The following is a 19,828-nucleotide window of genomic DNA, read 5'->3' as shown; positions in this document are numbered from 1 at the left end:
AAATAATAAAGGTCTTACATGTTATATATATTATACTAAAAACGAGATACTTTTTATACAATTAAATTGGTGCAAAAGTTTATGGCAAAAAAATTCAGAACATGGAGTTTCTTTGAAACAGCATACAAAAATCTACCTTTAAGATGGAAAGTGTATTAAAGCAAATGACGACTATTTTGCTTAACAAAACATAGTTTGAGACTCTGCAATTTGTCTTCAATTTTCCTCGACAAATACGAGTAATCTTTTGCACCGAGCCGGTAAAATCTAGCATGCGCAAATCGATTTATAATTCGTCGCCTCGAAATCGTCGGAGAAAACAAATCACTCTGTTCACTAATGACGAAGAAGTTCGCTCGTGACCACCCCTGCGGAATTTCTCCGCGGACGGTACGAAGTTGCGTACGGGGATACTTGGTCAAGGTTAATGACGCTCCGCGTATTTAGCTCTGACCTTGACGAGTGATCGAGATGGAAATCTCGACCCGCGACCGATCTGTCCGCACTCGTACTCCTGTGATCTCTCTCGCGCGCATCCTTCTGCCTGTCACGAGACCGTGACTTTCCTCCGGATTTCTCCGTCCGCGCTGCAAAGTAGCCGCGCGCACTAACCAGGCGAAGGTTAATGACGGCGGGAATGCGCATCGGCGGGTTACCTCCCTCGGGAAGGATGCCGCGAGAGAAGAAATCGGGTTAAACCTCTCGAGCCGTGTCTGCGCTTGTAATAGATCACGACTTTTCACTCGCAACGACGGACGCGGGCTTAATGAGAAAGAGAGTCGGATAGAACATCTCTCAGATCGCATCGCGATGTATGTTAATTAACAATTTATAATACACGGCAATTAAAACCTGCATTCTTCCCAGAGGTTGATTCTTGAAAATACGTAATAATCTTTAATAAGAGAAACTGTGCTTTTTTTTTTTCGGGTCAGCGCATAGCTGGTTGTGCGCGAGGTAGGATCCCACGATAAGGCGAAGCGTTAGCGTCAACTTAACACTGATTGCAATAAAGCGGTTCGCTAACTGATAGATTGGCACTTAACACCGGTTATATCCAGGCGTTATTACTCGCACGCGAATATAATCTCGCGATGTTCAGCCGGGTTATTGGCCGTCGTAACGAGGTGCAATCTTAATCTCGATCGAACGGCTTAAGCGTTGACCCTGTTAATGACACGAACGATCGATACCATCGTGCGCCTCGCGGTTCAGATCGGTTGCAGCCTGCTTGGCGTTAAATTGCATCCGCAGGGTGCACCGGGGTGTACATGCGAACGCTAATTGAAGCCGTAATCCTTTAAGGATCTTTTAGTAGTCGATTCGAATTCCGATTACTCCGGATTGCATTATGTCGGATTTGCTGCGCTCGATATTGGCGATTAGAATCTCTTATCGGCTATTTATACGACGCTTTTTCACTTTGGTTTGAAAAAACTTTTCAACTGTTAGGAGAATAGCGATGCCTTACGAGCGGTCATCCGCGAGGTGTGAGTCCCTTCAAGTCGAAGTCGGTGTGCTCCGTGCATAGCAACAAAGGGCTTCATTACCGCGTCGCCGATCTCGTCATTATGCTCCACTCGACGCGAAGCCGCCGAAGGCAGCGTAATGACGAAGACATTTCCGCGTTTCTTTTTCCGATGGAAATCGTTTCTCGATTTTTATATTAAATCATATATCATTGCAGCGCCGCTAAGTCCGTCGATCAGCTGGAAGTCGATTATTCATATTAATTGTTCATTAATGAACCCAATCTTCGCTGCTCGAATTAATTTTAGCGGATAAATTTTTTTAGAAAATATAATTCGAAAAAAAGAGAGGAAAGACTAGAGAAATACCGTTTGCGAATTGCAATCATGCGGCGATTCCGTTGTTTGAAGATTTATGTAGAGGATTGTCGCAAAGCGCTATGTCGGACTCGGATCGCAAAGGGTGAAAAAATGATAAAAAGAATTTAATAATTTTTTTGGATCCCATTTAAAAAGGGAAATAAACGATGTGAGTCTTTTCAGAGGTCTTGGCTTCTTTTATCTTAAAAGCAGCACTTATTATAAATACATGATTTAATGGTGCGATCTAAAGTTTCCGCGACCGACACCTGCGCGCTTGTTAGGAGGATTTTGTAAGGACAAAATCCAGAGTAACAGGCGGACGGCAGCTGCACCACCGACAGGTGGAAGGGTCGAATCGCAACTTGAAAATTTATGCAACAAGCCCGGTCGACTTCCACTTCGCTAGATTAGCACGCGCCCGATCTCTCGCCTCGCAGATGCGTCCAGTCGTGTAGATAAAAAGCGCGGTTTATCTAAGCTATACTTAAAGAATTACACCTGTCGATTCGTTAGGAGAGACACTCGGAGCTGTTGAGTCCCATTACGGATTTTACAACTAAAATAATATAGCGCGCATAAAATTAGACCGGACGGCAAATAGCTGCGTAATCGTTTAAATTCCTGCAAACGAGTAAAAACTGGTTAAATTATGAATCCTAAGCTAATGAGTTGCCTGTAATAATCCTGAAAATAAATACAATCGCACGAGAGATAGCGGACATGTCGACGAACTCGCGGCAATGAAAACGAATGGCAGCTTGGCGGACTTCTCTCGTCGGCGAAATTATATCGAGATGCGTCTCTCGCGGGTTCGCGATGATTTCCTCGGCAGTCTCACGGGCAGCTTTGATTGCTTCGTCGAACGAGCGACGGCGGGACGATTCCGCCTTCATTTGTGCGGCGAAAAGAGCACAGAAAGCGTCTCTCTCTCTCTCTCTCTCTCTCTCTCTCTCTCTCTCTCTCTCTCTCTCTCTCCGAACGAGGGAATCGTAATAACCGGCGATTGTGCCCCGGTGTCTTCCCACTCGGCGCGCTAATCTCCAGGTGCACGATAGGGCATTAGCGACACTATTGCGATAATAATAATACCTCCGCCGTTCGTCCGTCGTTGTCAACATCGCGACGCCGGATTTACAGTTGCCTCATTAGACGACGGCGGCGAGATTGCGAGCGCTCCGTCCCTTCCCGGAACAGTTTCTTATCCACCGCACCGATGATATTGCGATTCGCCATGGCTTATCATTCACCGATGGCGACGGCCGAGGCGCGACAGCTTTTCACGGAAGTGAATCTCGCCCACCGGTATTCCCCTCTCTGTCACGCTGACGAGCTGTGATGAGTCGATTCAAGGCCGTTGTCGCGCAGTGAAGTTTAGCGACTCCGCTCTCGCCTCGTTGATTACGACCTGATCAACGTGCGTGGAGTCGCGATACGCGATACCACCGCCGGATGTAACGGTACTCGAACGTGTTTTCCCCCGATGAGAGGCACGGCCGCGAACTGGCGTAGTTATTTTGACGAGCGAGCTGGCCGATGAAATCGATACGACGAGAGCATCGCTTCCCCTGTAGATATCGTTTCGCGCACATGTTTGCTCCGTTGAAAATTCTATCTAATTACATTCCTCGCAACGTCGCGTTGCTCACGCGTCATGGTTGCGCGGCGAGTCGCGGGATAACGAAGATCAATGCGTGCTTTTGAACGGAGAGAGAAGTCGTCGAGCGGAACAGAAAGATTCGCGGTTGCGACGTCTGTCAGAGATTAAATCGCTAATTGAGCGGCGGCAACGCGAAATCGCGCGATCATTAACCCGCGATCCGGAGACTCCCGCGTACTCGATAACGCGCACGATCGAGCGAAAACCGGCTGCGTCGCGGCACGCGTCCTTCTCCTCTTTTGTCCGCCGTAGGACGTCGGACAGCGAGAGACATGTCAGATGGGTTCGTCTTCGTAACAGCCTGCAATTAGAACGCCGATAACGACTCGGTCCGATAGAGAATTGCCCGCGATTGCTCGCTCTCAATCGCGTTCGCATTCGTCAACCTACATACCGAGGCGTCCGGCAGTTCTCACCTGCGATACGCGATTATCTCTCTGACACGACTCGATTTGCGTGCTTTGCGGTCTTTCGCGGTAAAAGTTCGCAATGAAAAAAAAAAAAAGAAAAGAAAAATAGGTACAAATTTCACAAAAGATTTTTGGATTTCCAATGCTCTGAACTTGAAGTCCATTTTTTCGCGTATAATAATTTATTATCGAAAAGAATTTCTTGAAATCACGAGATTTGCGTCCCTTGGTACGTTTTCTTTGAAAATTCGAATGTTCTGATGTTCGAATCCACTTTCGCATAACAATTCGTGATCGAGGAAAATTAATTTCCTGAAAGTCCCCGAAGTGACGCTCTCGCGATGTGCGCTGGCGTCACCTGGGCAAAAGGAGAACGAAGACGCGCGAAGAGAAATACGAAACGCGGCGCGCTCCGACTTCCATCTCATTCCCGACGCGCTCCGTGAGATACCGCCGAGTGGACAATGGCCACTAATGATGCTTACTTTGACGCCTGTCGGGCGGTCCTTTCGTGCCATCTATCTCTTGAGTGGTGGTCATCTTTTACGACTCTTCGGCCCTCGTCTTTAACGGATCTCCGAAAAATATTTTCCTCGTACAAGGATCTTATCTCTCTCTCTTTCTCTCTCTTTCTCTCTCTTAGACACTTTCCCATCTTTAGACATTGATGGACAATTGACGATTCCTACGTAAACATTCTCTTTCCGCGCACAATAATTTCCACTCGCTGCATCTGTCGCATCGTCGATCCTTTTTGATGCTGCAGACGCGCTTTTGTCATTGAATTGCGTGTTAAATAATTGGACATAATTGCTAGCGAAATATTTCGAAACTATAAATACACTGGCTGCGTTACGCTTTATGCACTTGCATTATTTTTCTATTATGTCCTAACAGAATATATAATGTATAATAATTTTCTATATTATATAATTCATCTTCCTCTTTTTTTTTTTTCTATCAATGAACTATATTTCTCTTTGAAAGAATTGTTTCAAATACATTGCGCCAGCGCTCTCGTCGAGCGTGACGAGATCCGAAGAGTCGTGAAAAAAATGGATGTCGCTCATTTATGCTCATTACCGGTGCAAAGCTCCGCTTCCGAACGCGTGCGTGCGAACGTACGGCCACTTCCTCGACCGGCAAGCTCTCTTTATGTAATAAACGTACGCGTGCTTTCACTAATGCTGCTCGAATTTAGGCCCGCGGACTCTAACTGCGAGCTGGTGCATTGCCCCGACGAGTTCGCTTTCTAGCGGTTGTTTAGATCGTCGGATTACGGCGGGTTCTCGCTCGCGAGAGAGTTCGTACGCGATGGAATTTCGAGCGCTCGCTTGATCGACGCTTGCCAAATGTACATATATTCGTATCGCCGCGCATATCTCGAGTTTTTTTTTCCGAATTTTGATATTTTCCGCGATATTCCTGCGGTGATGCGGTGAATGTTAAAATTCTCTCACTCGATAAAAATTGCGCGGCCTCGGGAAAAATAGAAAGGCCGAACGAAGGCTCGAAGACCGCGCAAGAAATCTTTCAGTGATCTAATGACGGCGCTTAAGTACAATAATTTCAGGCACGCGTGTCTTGCGCGAATCGCATAACTCTCGGCGCTTACACAATCTCGTGACGCTGAAACTGATAACGGTATTATTACATTCGTTCGTATTATTAAACGTCCGCGTCTATGCCGAGTTGCTTTCCCGTCGCGATGATTCAACCTGCGTGTTCCATATTGTACACTCGCCGCGCCGTACACAACTAATGCGCAGCTCATATATATGTGGACGTACTCGGTCTCCGCATAATTGGAAAGGGTTTTGCAATCAAATCATCGAGGATTTCGATATTGCAATTAATCGCAATCTCCGTTGCATTACGTGAAACCGTTCTATTCCGCGATTCAATTTCAGACTTGCAATTCGCGGCTGCATTCTACCATCCGACTCGAATTTTTGCCGCGATACGCTGGAAAAAATTGAAAATTTTAATACGCTGTTGCAATCCTCGTTATTATTTTATGCTCCGGTGTTCGGAATGGCATGATGAAGTAGACGCGGATGTCCGGTCGCCGCAATGCTTGGCGCGACGACAGCACGCAAAAAGGCGACTTTTCCGTGATAAAAATCTCTAGTCGGCGCGGCGCGCTCCCTATAATCAGAAAAGCATAAGGGAGGAACGAAGCGCGTTATTAATGGAAAAAGTGAAAGCCGACCGATCGTTTTACGTGTTTGTGTAGGACTTTCTCGTGCGATACTATTATTATTCGCCTGCCTCTTAACGTCTCTATTAGCGAGCGCCGACCGTGGGGACAAATTACAGCAATCAGCGATAGCGCGCGCCCGCGCGCGCAGACCGGCACACGTCAATCGTCCATAAAGTCGCGATTACGCCTAAAGTTATGAAATTCAATTATTCGCTCGGCGAAATGAAACGCTCCGCGCATTCGCGCAATCAACGCCTTAATGAACGAACGCGCGCCACAATGAAAGCAGCTGCCCGATGCTGTTTATCCTGTTGCTCGATGCAGCTGTCAAGTCACAAAAATTAGCAGCGATTAATCGTCCCTGCGAAATTTCGAATTTAAATTTTAAATATTATTCCTTGCGTCTTGATTTTTGCATACGCTTTCGCTGATATATCGATATCATCATATTCAATCCTATTTTTAATCTTCTTGCGACATATGCGATGTAATACTAAGATGTTTGCATATTTCTTTCCAGTGGTAAATATGCGACGGTAAGAAGATGCCGCGAGAGATCCAGCGGCAGGCAGTGGGCCGCCAAGTTCCTGAGGAAGCGACGGCGGGCCCAGGAGCTGAGAGCGGAAGCGCTTCACGAGGTCGCTGTGTTGGATGCCGCGGCCCATTGTTCTCGTCTCGTCTCCCTCCATCAGGTCTTCGAGACCAACACCGAGATGGTGCTCGTCCTCGAAATGTAAGTACAAGGACGTTTCCCATCCATCCTATTCTCAGTCGGGCTATTTTAAATCTTACCTTCGAGTTGCGTGCGGGTAAAAAAATTTTTTTTTTTACATAACGCTAAAAGACGATTTTATTTAGATTCTTCACGCTACGATGAAAGAGAGATAAAACAAAATTGAATGGCGAAGCGCTTGGCTATGATAGCGTGGCGTGCAACTTTCTACGTGTCGTAATCTCTGCTAATTATTATAAAAAGTAGGACAAAGCGTAAACTCGTGATATTTGTTGAGCGTACGCGCGCATCGCGTGCGCGGGTCAATCGGTAAAATAACGTTGCATCGATTCCACCCGACGTGCGTAATGTGCTGAATTTATTTGAATAAATTCACGGAACGGCCTGTCGCGAGCCGTTTATTTTTCGCGCGCGCGCGCGAGAAGAAAAAATACGCACGCTAAATGTAAATATTGTACAAGTCGCGCGAGACAAATAATGTTTGTTGCGACAGGGCTCCCGGCGGCGAGTTACAAATGATACTCGACCGAGACGAAGTTCCTGAGGAACGGCAGGTCGCCAGATTGCTGAAGCAGATTTTGGACGGGATCGCCTTTCTGCATTCCCTCAACGTAGCTCACCTCGACATCAAGGTGAGTTTTCAAACGTTTATATGGCGATGGCGGGCCTAACGAAACGAAAGTACTGCGAAAATATCTGTGTAAGGTGTGCTGGCTGCGTTTAACATTCAGGACCGCGTGCGTGTCGAAGCACATAAATACATCCTTTTATAGTCGATTTGGCAGAAATATATCTGCGCGTCTTGACAGTTTTTTTTTTTTTTTTTTTTTCGAGAAAGCACCCGAGAAAACACGCGTTTGATTGCAATATTATAATAATTCAATAATTTAGATAACGTTTGTGATCCGGCATTGTATTATGTCAAATGATAACTTTCTCGCGCGGCTTTAAATGCGAATTTAAAAATCCAAATTTCACGAACAGGTATTTCGGGCGAGATATCTTCGGCGGTTCATTGCTCGTAATAATGTCCATGTGTCACGGTTTTATCGGCGGTGCTAAAATTTCCGACAATAACGCCCGTTTTTAAGGCTGGGAGATTGGAAAATAATTCTCGAAGACGCAAGCGAATTGTGCGCGATTCGCTCCTCCGCTATATCTCCGGACGTTAAAAATAACTAGCGATAACAGGAGGAGATTGTCGTTCGTGCAAATAATTCTTATCTCGTTTTTCCTGCCGCGGTGCGCGCAGAACGGACGATTTACCTGAGAGACATCTTTTGTAACTTTCAACATCGAATTATCGCAATTAAAATAATTATACGAAGGGGATAGCAATTTGTTCGGCGGGGCGGAAGGAATTTTTACGAAATACTATGTTGTGGGAGAAAGGTGCACCGCGAGTCCGAATTTTATCGGTGAAAACATCGCGGCGAAGAGGAAAAGAATCGGTTCACCACGCTCTCTCGCCGAAAAGCGTTCGTGAATCTCGGTCGGAGACGAGCGCGTTCTTTATCACGCCGAATCTCGACGGACGCTGCACTCTTCTTCGGGCGGATCGGGCCGCGAGAGAGAAGCTCTCTGGCAAAGGAGCAACGACATTTCGGGCGCCTCTGGCAATTTCTCAGCTGCGGGGCTACGCGCGTTCCGTGTCGCGGTCCGCACGATCGACCTAAATCGTTATGTAAACGCCTACGTGCTCGGTGGTATTCTCTGCCAAAAGACTGATTAGGAACGATTTCTATGCGCTGGCGGTGTACACCTTGTACGTTTTGCGGCACGTTTAGCAGATAAATCAATTTTTCGACGTCTTTCCTGAGCAAAATTAAGATTCTACTCCACGCACGTTTTATCACAAAAATGTGTATTTATCTACAGATAAAAAAAGAATTAAAAAACAGCGGGATTACTTATAAATGATTAAATACATTTTATTAATTCGCTTGCATATGTAATTAACGGTATCAAATATAAAAAGTATATTTTATAAAATATATGCGAGTCAAAAAGTTTCCGAAAAATAGTTATTAAAAAATATTGATTTGAAAGAAATTAAATTGTATTTAAAATATGAAGATTTTTCGAAAATTGATCGACATATTTCTTGTAGTTAATAAAATTCTATAATTATACGAATGAACCGAAGCAATTGACGATAATTGTTTTGTTTCCCAACTTTTCTTGCTATATATAATTCTGCGAATAGTGCTGCGATCCGCACATTTTTTCACGTTTCTACACGCAGATTCTGCCGAGGGAGCATATGGAATCAGTCTTGCGTTACCGTTCACGCCGTTATGTCACCTGACACTTCTCGCGGTGGAAGAAATGAAAATAGATCGGGTACGCGTATCGAGCGCGAGCGTCGTACACTCCTCGATGATTCATCTAATCCCACGCGTCTCTCTCCCCCGATGTTTCTAAAATTCCTTCTCTAAACGTTACTCTCTCGCGCGCGCGATTCATATCGCGAGCCTGCGACAGTTTTTTTCGACTGAGACAGATCGACGACGCGAAGCGACGCGACACGTTCTAATTAAAGAAATCGATGACACGCGCGCGACCTACGAAATGATGGAGCGCTTCGGAACAACGCACGGCGATGGAATGCCGACGAAACCAGAGGCGCCAATCGGATGTTTCTGTCCCACGGAGTATTTTTGTACGCGACGTCGGGAGTGTTATGGAAATAGTCCGCGTCGTATTTCGTCGCTGTTTCACCCGTCGCGGCCAATGTGACGTTTCGCGTTAAGTCAGCGCGGATCCCGCGTAATTTTTCCGCGGCTAAATATAATCCGTCCATTCAAACGGAGTGATGTTTCGTAAAAGTCGCGCAATTGAGCTAATATCTCGCTTTAAATCGCGGACGGGTGGATTCGGCGTCCGGGAATAACTGGTTCGAGCGCGCGGCGAGGCACCGAACGATGATGTATAAAAAAAAAAAAAGAAAAGAAAAAAAGAAAAAAAAATGCAATTGACTCTTTCATCTCTCTCTCCCGTTCAATTTTAAACGGGGGTAATCTCCGGGGGCTAAAAATAACTTGTTTACCGCGACCGGAGTCCCATTGCAGCAACGATCGGGAATAAATCTTTTTTTAACTTTCGTGTGCCTCGTCATCTTATTGTACGCCGTCGCCGTATCGTCCCGGCGTAGAAGAAAACGACAAGTGCAACAGATAATTCCGTCTCGATCGGCGGCACGGTCGATTCCGAGGGGGGCGGCGGCGGCGGCGGCGGCGGCGGCGGGGGCGGGGGAAGGGAGCGATTCGGAGCCGACCGATGCAACCTCGACGATGAGTTTCATGCGCGCGCCAAATGACAACCAGTTTTTCCTATTTGGCGGCGGAAGATTTGCAATTTGCGATTTGCACGCTGCAACTCGCGCGTAGGTATACGGGAGGTACGTGTTTATCGATTATCGGCGTGATCGATATGGGCGAGCCAAGGTAAGCGAGTTGTATTAATAATGTTCCGCCGGGCGACACGGGCCGGGCTCGCACTCGCGCCCGCGCCACGCCGCGCGTTTTCAGCCGCCCGATCCTTCGGATCTCCATAACGCGGCTCGCATAATGATGATGGCAGTTATACAACCCAATTACGCGGCTTTCGCAAATTTGCGTTAATCGCTCAATTCATCATTAGCTCATAAATACCTGTCGATTCTGCAGCCGTGTTTCGCGAGCTTTATAGAATTTTATCAATTCGTAATCAACACGGTTGTTAATTATCGTTTCGTTAAAGTCTTCCCCGTTGCGACAACCGCGATGAATAAATTGCAATCGTGGTCACATGTTCGAACGACCTTCGCGATTCATCTTATCGATCCTGTCATGATAAGACCGATTACGCGGCCGGGTTATCCTGATATCACGGTGTTTTCGAATCGATAAGATAACTTTCTGCGCATTCACGGTACGAATACTATTATTGCAATATAACGCAATTTCAGCTAAAGATTCGTTATTGACGATCGTGTAAACAATTTTGCGGATTTTACCGCGAGGCCTACACAAAGCTCGAAGCGACACTTTCGAGCGATGCAGATCGTTTAGCTCGTGAGTTTCACGGGAAACTAATTAACTCCAATAGAATAGGAATATTGCGGTTTCTTCGCCGTCAGCTGGCCGTGAATCGTCGCTATTCAGATGCGCTCCACGGCGTATTCGATTCATTGACCCGCGAGAACGAACGCGGCGGCGTTTATTTTTCGCGCGGCCATTCAAGCGCGGCTGAGAAAAATAAGCCTTCGAGGCATCGACGGCCGATATGCTTTTGGCTGCCGGCCAGGACGCATCCAGACAGCTTTGCATTTCGCGAAATAACACGTCGCGGCGAATCGCGCGCTTTTGTCCGTATCGACGGCGTGACGGCGCATCAAAGCGGATACGCGGCGGTGGAAATTTTTTTTAACGCGCATCGCGCCGCCGCGCAGCTGTGATATATACCAAATATACAATGAGATGGATGGCAGCTTTTATGGATGAACCTTTGACGCGCGATATTTATCCTCGTTTGTCCAGCGAGTTTGCGCAGCCGTTTTCGCACAGGTCGAAACACTGTCTCGCGGAATTCTCTCTCGCTCGAACGATAAGAACATATTCGGTTATTGCAAAATGAATATTCGCGAGAGTAATTTCTGCGAGTAATCGCTATAAAATAATTTTTATAGCAATTACCGCAAAATAAACAATACTTTAGATAACTGGCTGGCACTGGTTGCCGAGAAAAAATTTGCGAAATTAATTGATTTTGAAAAAAAAAAGAAAATGAATAGTTATCTCATCCTTTTGTTACGTGCGCGAAACGTAAGACGCGGCGGTGACTGTCGCGCCGACCGAGAAAGGCAATTGGCCGGCGAATAGGTTAACGAGCGCATTCGGGTTCATCCTAAAAATAACGCCGCGCCACGAATTCGCGCGATATGCCGCGGCCAAATATAGATTTCGCGGTTATGAATGGAAAAATGCACGCGAATTCCTTGGCCGGCATCCAAGAGGCCTTCTTGGCCGCCGGCCACGAACTTTCGGGCGCCGGTGTTCTAAAGCCGGCCTCACACACCGTACTAGTTCACGCTCGAAACGGAACAGCTATATCCGTCGCCGCGCCGCGCCGGAAAAGTCGCGCCGAAGCGCGCGAAAACTCGCCGCGCGGCGACGAAATAGCACTGGCGTTCGCCGACCGTGCAAATTCGCGAGAATTTGCACGACGGGCCGTGTTAATTGCGGTTTCCATATGTTCCCCGTGCTTTCCCAGAGTCGCGGGATAGTCCTGATGCTCGGTTTTGCATTCCGCCGCGATGAGTCGGCTGCAAACGTTACTCACGCGCATCCATCATGTTAGAAACGTTGGCAAATATTAATTAGGGAAAACGTACGTGTATAATCACGACAAAGGAATGGAAGAGAATTATCTATATTTTACGCTTTTTTTATTTCGTTTGTTTAATTTTGTTTTTACAATTTACATATATAATTATTTTTTATCCGCTTGTTAACCACGATGCTAACAATTTTCGACGATTTTCTTCGGTTTGCCGAGAAAATTGCGCGTACGCATTTGCGGAAAAATCATCGTTCCCGTTAGCCGACTGTGCGATCTGTTCTGTGGCTTTATCCTTTGCGGCTGTTTCTAGCCGCGGAATGTCTACCATCGATTCGAGAATAGACAAGAGCGGTCAGTCTGTACGGAGGGCACGCTTTATCGAGTGAAGAGCCCGCAAAAATAGAAAATATGGCCTCGTGCATTTGCCCGTGAAATCTATACAGAAATGATTGCAAAACGTCGATAAAAGTTCGATGCCGTAAACTGCAACATGGTATGTCGATTATTTTGCGAAGAATTGGAAGCCTGCCTTCTCACGCAGAGCCGTTTGGTCGACTTGGCTTTGTACACAATTTATGAGCTTTAATAATTGCCAATTTGTAGAAAATATCGGAGAAATAATGAAACGCGCCCGATTTAATGAACTAATAACGTTCACCGTGATTCAAATATTTTCATTGTTCGCGAATTTGATCGCGCATCCAATTTCTAAAGCCGAACCGTCGAAATCGCAGGATTGAATTACATTTTCTCTTGGCAGTAGAATATTTTTCCTTTGATCAGAATCGTTACAAATAGGTCACTTGCTCATCGCGTGAGAGCGTGATTGGTAGTCGGGCGGGTAGGCAATCGGGCGATCTCGGTCGCGCATATAGAGACGCGGACATATCGCCTGCGGATTAAATGCGCCGACGACTTGTTTATTCGAGCAACAAATCGCCCCGGCGATGATAAACGTGGGCAAGTCGCGTGTCGGCCGCGCGCGGATATTGCCACCGCGCTAATAATAGCACCGCGCGCAATAATATCGCGATAAAATCGGCGCCAAATAGCGGCTATTTTTATAATTGCACCGCGCGCCTATACTCGCCCGCGAGAGTGTCGCATATATCATCGCGCCTTTCGCTCGGCGGCGCGTGGGCGCCGGCGGATCGAAATTCGACGTTTTCTCTCGAGTGTCGCGCGCTCGTCTCGCGAGTCGCCAAGGACTCTCAATTAGCGCCTCTTCTCCAACGGACCGGCTAATCCTTTCACCGCGGAAGATAGGTAGAGATTTTAGAGCGTTTGCTCGTACATATTCTTTCTTTTCTTTTTTTTTGTGGTCAGCTTATCGTCACGCTACTCGGTCAATTAGTAGCCTTTTAGGTGTCGCAAGATGAGAACTGGTTGGCCAAGAGTGACAGCCGGTGAAGCGGCAGAAGCTAATCTTCTGCGACGCGACGCGCGTTTCTCTCTCTTTCTCTCTTTCTCCGAATCTAATCGTCTGAGCAATATGGCATGTAATTAGCGTACGTCTACAGAACGTTATTAGCGTCGATATTTCGTCGCGAGCACAGTGAGTGATGTCGCGTTTCACTCCATTGCGCAGTAGAAACCGTAAGAGCGGCGGGCACTTTCGATGAAGCCATTTCGAAAGATGTTAAATTATTTATTCGACTCGAAAGACGCTAAATTATTCATTCGATGCAAAACTGTCTGCTTCGCGCTTTATACTTTTCGCACCTTCCGTCTGTAATTATAACGATACAAACCGCGGTCTTCCTTCTTTTGTACGCGTTATCCGGATGGATCTGTGTTAACATTGCTTCTACTACCTGACGAGTCAATTCAAGTCAGTGGAGAGAAGAAGTCGTAGAGAAAGAATACTTGAAAATTTCAACATCCGTGCTCGCGCGTGTCGTATGTTCCGACGGGACACACGCCGCGACTGATAATAAAAGAACTCGTAAAACGCGCGCGCGCACGCCACAAAAGCGAACAAGAGCGCGTCCGAGTGCTGTCTAAGTAATTGCGACACGTTTTAGTGCTTGTCACAATTTCACGTGCTCGCTTTCGCTAGACAGCGGTAACGGCGGCGGCAACATCAGCGACAACGACGGCGAGCAGCGCGCTGCGGAGAAGGTAATAATCGTTAACCGCGTAAAGCTGATGTTACATCATGCGGCTGCGAGTCGCGTCTATGTGTGCGCGTGTACGACAATCTGACGGTCAGGCTGTGGCGATTTTACAGTCGATGATGCCTCTTCTTCGGACGCGAAGTGGAATCGCGTGTGCGATATCAGCTTGTTTCCGGTTTTGCGACTTCAGCGTATCCACTGGAATGCGCATCGCACACAGTGACGGAAATAAATGTTATTAGTTTCTCCGAGTGCGGCTAAATATAAAATATTGCGCGATCAAAGTCACACGATTATTGCAGGTCGAGGCGTTGCGCCAATTTTTCTTACGATAACACGTTCTCATAAATTCCGAAGCGCTCGCGCTCTCTCCGTCGTGAGACGTGCGATTAATTAACGGGGCCAATGGAAATATTTTGCTGGGCAGAGTCTCGCGTGTGTGGCAGCTTTACAAATATTGTTTGCGCCTTCGGCCCGCGTGATATCGATTCCGCGGCGTTTGCGGCACGCACACAGGGTAATCCTAGAGCCGTAAACGCACGCCTTTCAACGAGCCTAAAGCACGCCGGATCTACGGGGTGGAGCTCGGGTATCCTATTAAGTGCTCGATTTCATCGAATGCATCGCCGCGCCTAATGAACGGACGGTGATATATGTATATCGATTGCTCTCGGTCGCGCGCGAGATGCAGTTCTTGGTAACAGTTCGCCGCGAGGCCAACGAGCGGGTTCATTGATGAATCTCGCGTGCGGGGTCGATCGCCTCTCTTCCTTGGAAAATCCGATGAAAAGCGACGGATGTCCGACTCGCTTTAATAAAGCAATTCGCGCTTATCGCTCGAGGGGGACTGGCGACCAGTTCGTTGAATTAATTCCTACGGATCGTCGATTAACATCGCGCTTCTGCGAAATGCCAATTAATAAACACGAGGAATTAATTATTTTGAAGAATAAATGCATGTATCTCTATGTCTCTGACGAGTGAATCAAGCACTTTTTGCAATTCGACGGAAATTATTTTCCGAAGAGGCTGTAAAATATTCCCATTCGCGTTTATTAGGCAATTAAAGCGCAATAAGAATTAATGCGCGTCTCTCTCGTGTAACGAACACAATGGCCGACGAGTTCTCGGGCAGAGGACAAGCAGCATTCCGCCTTTATTACCATAACGCGGAGATAAAACGTGCCTGCCGCGGCGATACACGTTATCAACTGACGTGTTTATCAATTATTATCATGCAGTGCGTATGTATTTACGCATGCGGCGAATTGCAGTGCGAATTATTTTTTAACATAGTCTATTCATTCAACAGTTCGTTAAGATAATTAAAAAAAATGCGATACAAAGAGTAATATAACTTCCCGCGTTTCATTCTTTATCAGAACATCTATTTTTTTTTAAATGATAACTTCGATATTTTAAAAATAAAGTTAGAGGTTTTAATACAGTTTTCTATTACGATAATGTTTACAGTTACATAAATAATTATGTTCGAATGAGCTGACATTGGAGAAAAAGAGGAAACACTTTTGACAGATAGAAAATCGCTTTGAGCGCGAAGCCTGGAAACCGACGAACCGCGACGTGAGATTTTCGACGGGAAAAATTAGCGCACGAAGAAGGCAGGCGGACCGCCTGCGGGGGCACGACGCTTTTTAGCCGACGGATTTATGAGGATCCGTCTCTCGCGTTCATTGAAACTTCCGGCGGCCGAGCGAAGGGGGAAGGCGAACGGGCCCGCGCGTGCGAAACTCATGCGTGCGCGTATGCGTGCTCCGGCGTATTAGGCACGCAATAAAGTTCGAACAAACGAGCGAGAGGGAAAGAGAGGGAAAGGACTCCCGCAGTTATCGCTCGGCGAAAGGATCGACTTGTGCGTAATAAAAGTACGAAGACGCGGATATTGATCGCTCGGGCTCGCGGCGGTATAATTTGCAACGGCAGTTGCTGAGAAATAAGAAGTTGGGATTTCGAAATGTGCACTTCAGATCGCGCGTATCCCAATTAATTGTCGATTAATTATTCCGCAGACGTTGCGAAGTGGCGAACGGCCGGCTCGCGCTCGCACGGAAAATCCGTATACAATGAAAACGGGTAACGCGACCAGGTCGCCCCCACAGCCATTTTCGACGCCTTTCGCTTCTAATTGCCGTTTGCTCACGTACGCGAGACGACTCACGAAGTGTCACACATTGTTAAGCGGATCAGCGGGCTAATTACCCCGGATGGCTCATTGACACGCCTAACGAGCGCGAGATAGGCGAGCGCGCGCCTAACTGCCGTGCCCGGCGCGTAAAGAGTCTCGCGCGCGAGTTTCACCCGCGCGAGCTCTCGCATTGTGCTTTGAAAATAAAGCCTCGTTTCAAAGGCGGAAGGCGCACCGTTATTCCTGCGGATGATTTCTTACGTTTCGCGGGGACAATGTACTCCACGGCGGATAACGACGCGCAGATCTGGTCCGTTAACTCTCTCGTGAAATCTTTCCGCGATCGCCTCTCCAATTGGCGTCTTTCGAACCGCTCTTAATTACACAAAATGTTTCTCCGCTCTCGTTTCTAATTCTCCAGAGATGTTTCTAATTCTATAGAAATGTCTTCATCGGGGGGAACGACGGCACAGTTAAATCTCGCGCCGGACGATCGTGAGAATTGTCGCGGGTCGACGCTTTTTGTACGGATAAGATGAATAGCTGCTGGCTTCGATTTAATGACGCGCGTCCTTCTTGCAAATCGTTTTTGCGCGGGTCGCGGCACTTAAGTGCCAACATCCGACAGAAGTGTCCGCTGCGTGAGTCGCGGGAACACCTGTTACAATTCGCAAAGGGGTGCGCACGATCGATATTCACGTCAAGCCTGCCGCGCGCATCGCCGTTTTCTACAGACTCGTGCAAGATTGCGCAAGAACGGTAGAGTAGACGACGTGTTGCAGGAAGTATGTCAATCGTGAAAAAAAGCGTGATCGATTTGATCCAGTCACGCTTTATTTTCGCTCGAGCATTTCGTTTGAAAGTAATCAAGCGCGAAGGGATTTGAATTGTATATTTTATTACGACTGACATTTCTTGCGCGTTTCGGAAGCTATTGAAGTCGGCCTTATTGTCGAAGCAACGACGACCTCAAGTCGATGAAAGAGAGTACGAAAACAGCGGCGGTAGTTTTCGAATTTAAATTGTTTCGCTGTTGATCCATATATGTGTCCGATAAATCGACATGTATACGCTACTTTATTTCCTGGCATGCTGTAAAAACTTGACATTTTCATTACAAATATAATTTTTTAAATAGACAGTATAACTATGCCAATGTATTCTTTCCATTCTTTACAAGAAGGGAAGATTTGCCAGGAATTTTTGGCAACAGCGGAAGGATTAAAATATGCGAAGAATCTGGACTCTATATTTTGCGTTGTTAATTAAGGATGAAATAAGTTTTGAATGAGATGCGCTCCGCTCTTGCGATAAAAAAAAAATGAGACATCGTCGGACCGTCTCGTTATATGGGGGAGAAAAAAGCTGTACATGGGCTCACGCGACGATTAATTACCTCGATTACGTGACGAGTGCACGCCGTCGAATCGTTTATTAAATGCGTTGAATTAAACAGGGCTGCCATCAGGCGCGTAATGAACGTTGGAACCGTCGTGTGTCCCCTCGAAAAATACGCATCGGTGTGCGTATAGTTTCATAGACAGCTGCCGCCACGTTGCATCGGGTCTGCCGTTGCTGGGGAGCGCGTTCGTCGAAAGGGGGACTTTAATGCATTTTGTGCTTTAAAATTCCTACATGCCTGAATCGCACACGTGCAAGCTAAATAGAATTGGACGAGCTGCGTGACGCACGATTGTCGCAGTGCAATATATTTTTCGTGATGTTCAGAGAAACACATTGTTGAAGATCAACATCGATTGCAGCTCTTTCACCTCGCATTTAAATTTGACGCGCGTATTTATCGAAATTTGGGAAGAAAATTTATCGAGCAGAAGCGTCTTGCGTTTGTAAAAGGACGTGGCGGGAACAAAGGCAGACGACTCGTGCACTCGGCTCGCTCGAGGATTCAGTTTGTGTGTTACGTTTCGTTAAACCGAGTTACGAGTCGAACGTGACCGGGCTTCATCATGAGCTACTCGATGTACGACGAATAATGCGATTCAAAAGCGACTCCGTGACGGCGCGAGGTTGCAGGTCGGTTTTCTCCGTGTCACGTTTCCTCTTTCGAAATTTCGGCTCGAGAGATTGCTGCGACCAAAAAAAAAGCGACGTCGTTCTAATTTCTCAATTTTTTTGTGTCTTGTCATCCCACTTTTGTGGCCGTTCTTACTCCACTTGCTAAGCCTTTTCTTGCAGAGATTATAATAGGAATATTGTTACATTGATTAAAATCAACCTATAAAATTATACGTAGTTATTTGTCAATTATTTATCCATTCTCTTTAATAAAAAAATGTATGTGCTCGCCATTAATTTGCATCATCAACGGAAATTTACAGCGAATTCTCATTACGCGCATCTAATGTCTCATTGTGTTGGCGCATTTGCATTACACGCTTACGAGATTTCGCCGGTGGGGCTTCCGGATAATTGAAACGGCGAGTAACTCCGGAATCCGGAAAATCAGCGTTAATCAAGGCCCGGTACGCGTTTCCTTTCGGTGCGTGCGCGCTGCTAGCGCTGCGTAGGAATCAATTCGGGGTCGCGCTTCTCGAGTCCAGGAAGTCGCCCTAATAAGGAACAAAGAGATTTCCATAATTAACCATTACGGAGTACGCGTGCGTCAGTTAGCGGCTCGCGGGTTTCTCGAGCGCACGTCGACGATCGGTTTTTAGCGAGCTGGTCGATCGGGGCGTGGGCGAGCCGATCGATTACCGCGAAAATTGTCCCCGATCTGCATCTCGTATGCATCGCGCGCGGCAATCTCCGCCTTCCGACTCCGACGTCGAGGCTCCGTGTCATCGATCATGCGCGAAAATTCCGCATCGCCAGCCACGAACGTTATTTAAATTTAGCGACTTCAACGTCGAGGGGGCGACGGGGACGGGGTAGGGGAGGAACGGCCGGGCGGGCAGCACGAATCGCAATTTCTTGCGGCCGGCCGCGAAGAATGGTGTCATCGATCATGCAAATTTCTGCATCGTCCGCGATAAGGATAATAACCTTATTTGAATTTAGCGTTAAGTCTTCAATCTTCATTACTGCCTCGTGATCCTTGATGCCTGGACGCTTGCAATCTGTGTCGCTCAAACGTGTTGCTGCCGTCGCGTAATGTGCATTTTGTTGCGGAAAATTATATTAATATCAATTATGCGCGAACTATTAATAATTTGTCATATTTCTTCTAATTCGGGAAAAACATAAGATAGAAACAGAGCGAACGGGGACTTATTTGCATGGAATCAACTGTTTATCAAAAAAAGGTCATTTGTGAACTAACTTGTAATGTTATTTGTTGTTCGATTTTCAACGCATTGAATGCCGTGAGGATCACCGATGACCGACACTTTTGAGCGACCAGCGTTGTACAAATTAATTTCAATGATTCTAGTCCATAAAAGTGTAAAA

The 19,828-nt window shown here is 46.8% G+C and overlaps 1 protein-coding gene across 2 annotated transcripts in view; it reads left to right on the top strand.

Moving 5' to 3' along the window:
- Positions 1-19,828, top strand: part of LOC105672731 (serine/threonine-protein kinase 17B-like) — a 100,103-nt gene that overhangs the window by 68,270 nt on the left and 12,005 nt on the right. For both annotated transcript variants that reach the window (XM_012367863.2, XM_067347600.1), the window contains 2 exons: positions 6,623-6,835; positions 7,329-7,467. In XM_012367863.2, the coding sequence (XP_012223286.1) occupies positions 6,623-6,835; positions 7,329-7,467 (352 nt within the window). The remainder of the gene's footprint in view (positions 1-6,622; positions 6,836-7,328; positions 7,468-19,828) is intronic.

The sequence above is a fragment of the Linepithema humile genome, chromosome 1, assembly GCF_040581485.1.
Source record: "Linepithema humile isolate Giens D197 chromosome 1, Lhum_UNIL_v1.0, whole genome shotgun sequence".
NCBI lineage: Eukaryota > Metazoa > Arthropoda > Insecta > Hymenoptera > Formicidae > Linepithema > Linepithema humile.
Note: the sequence above shows the minus strand (reverse complement) of the source record. Positions and strands in the feature narration are given on the sequence as shown.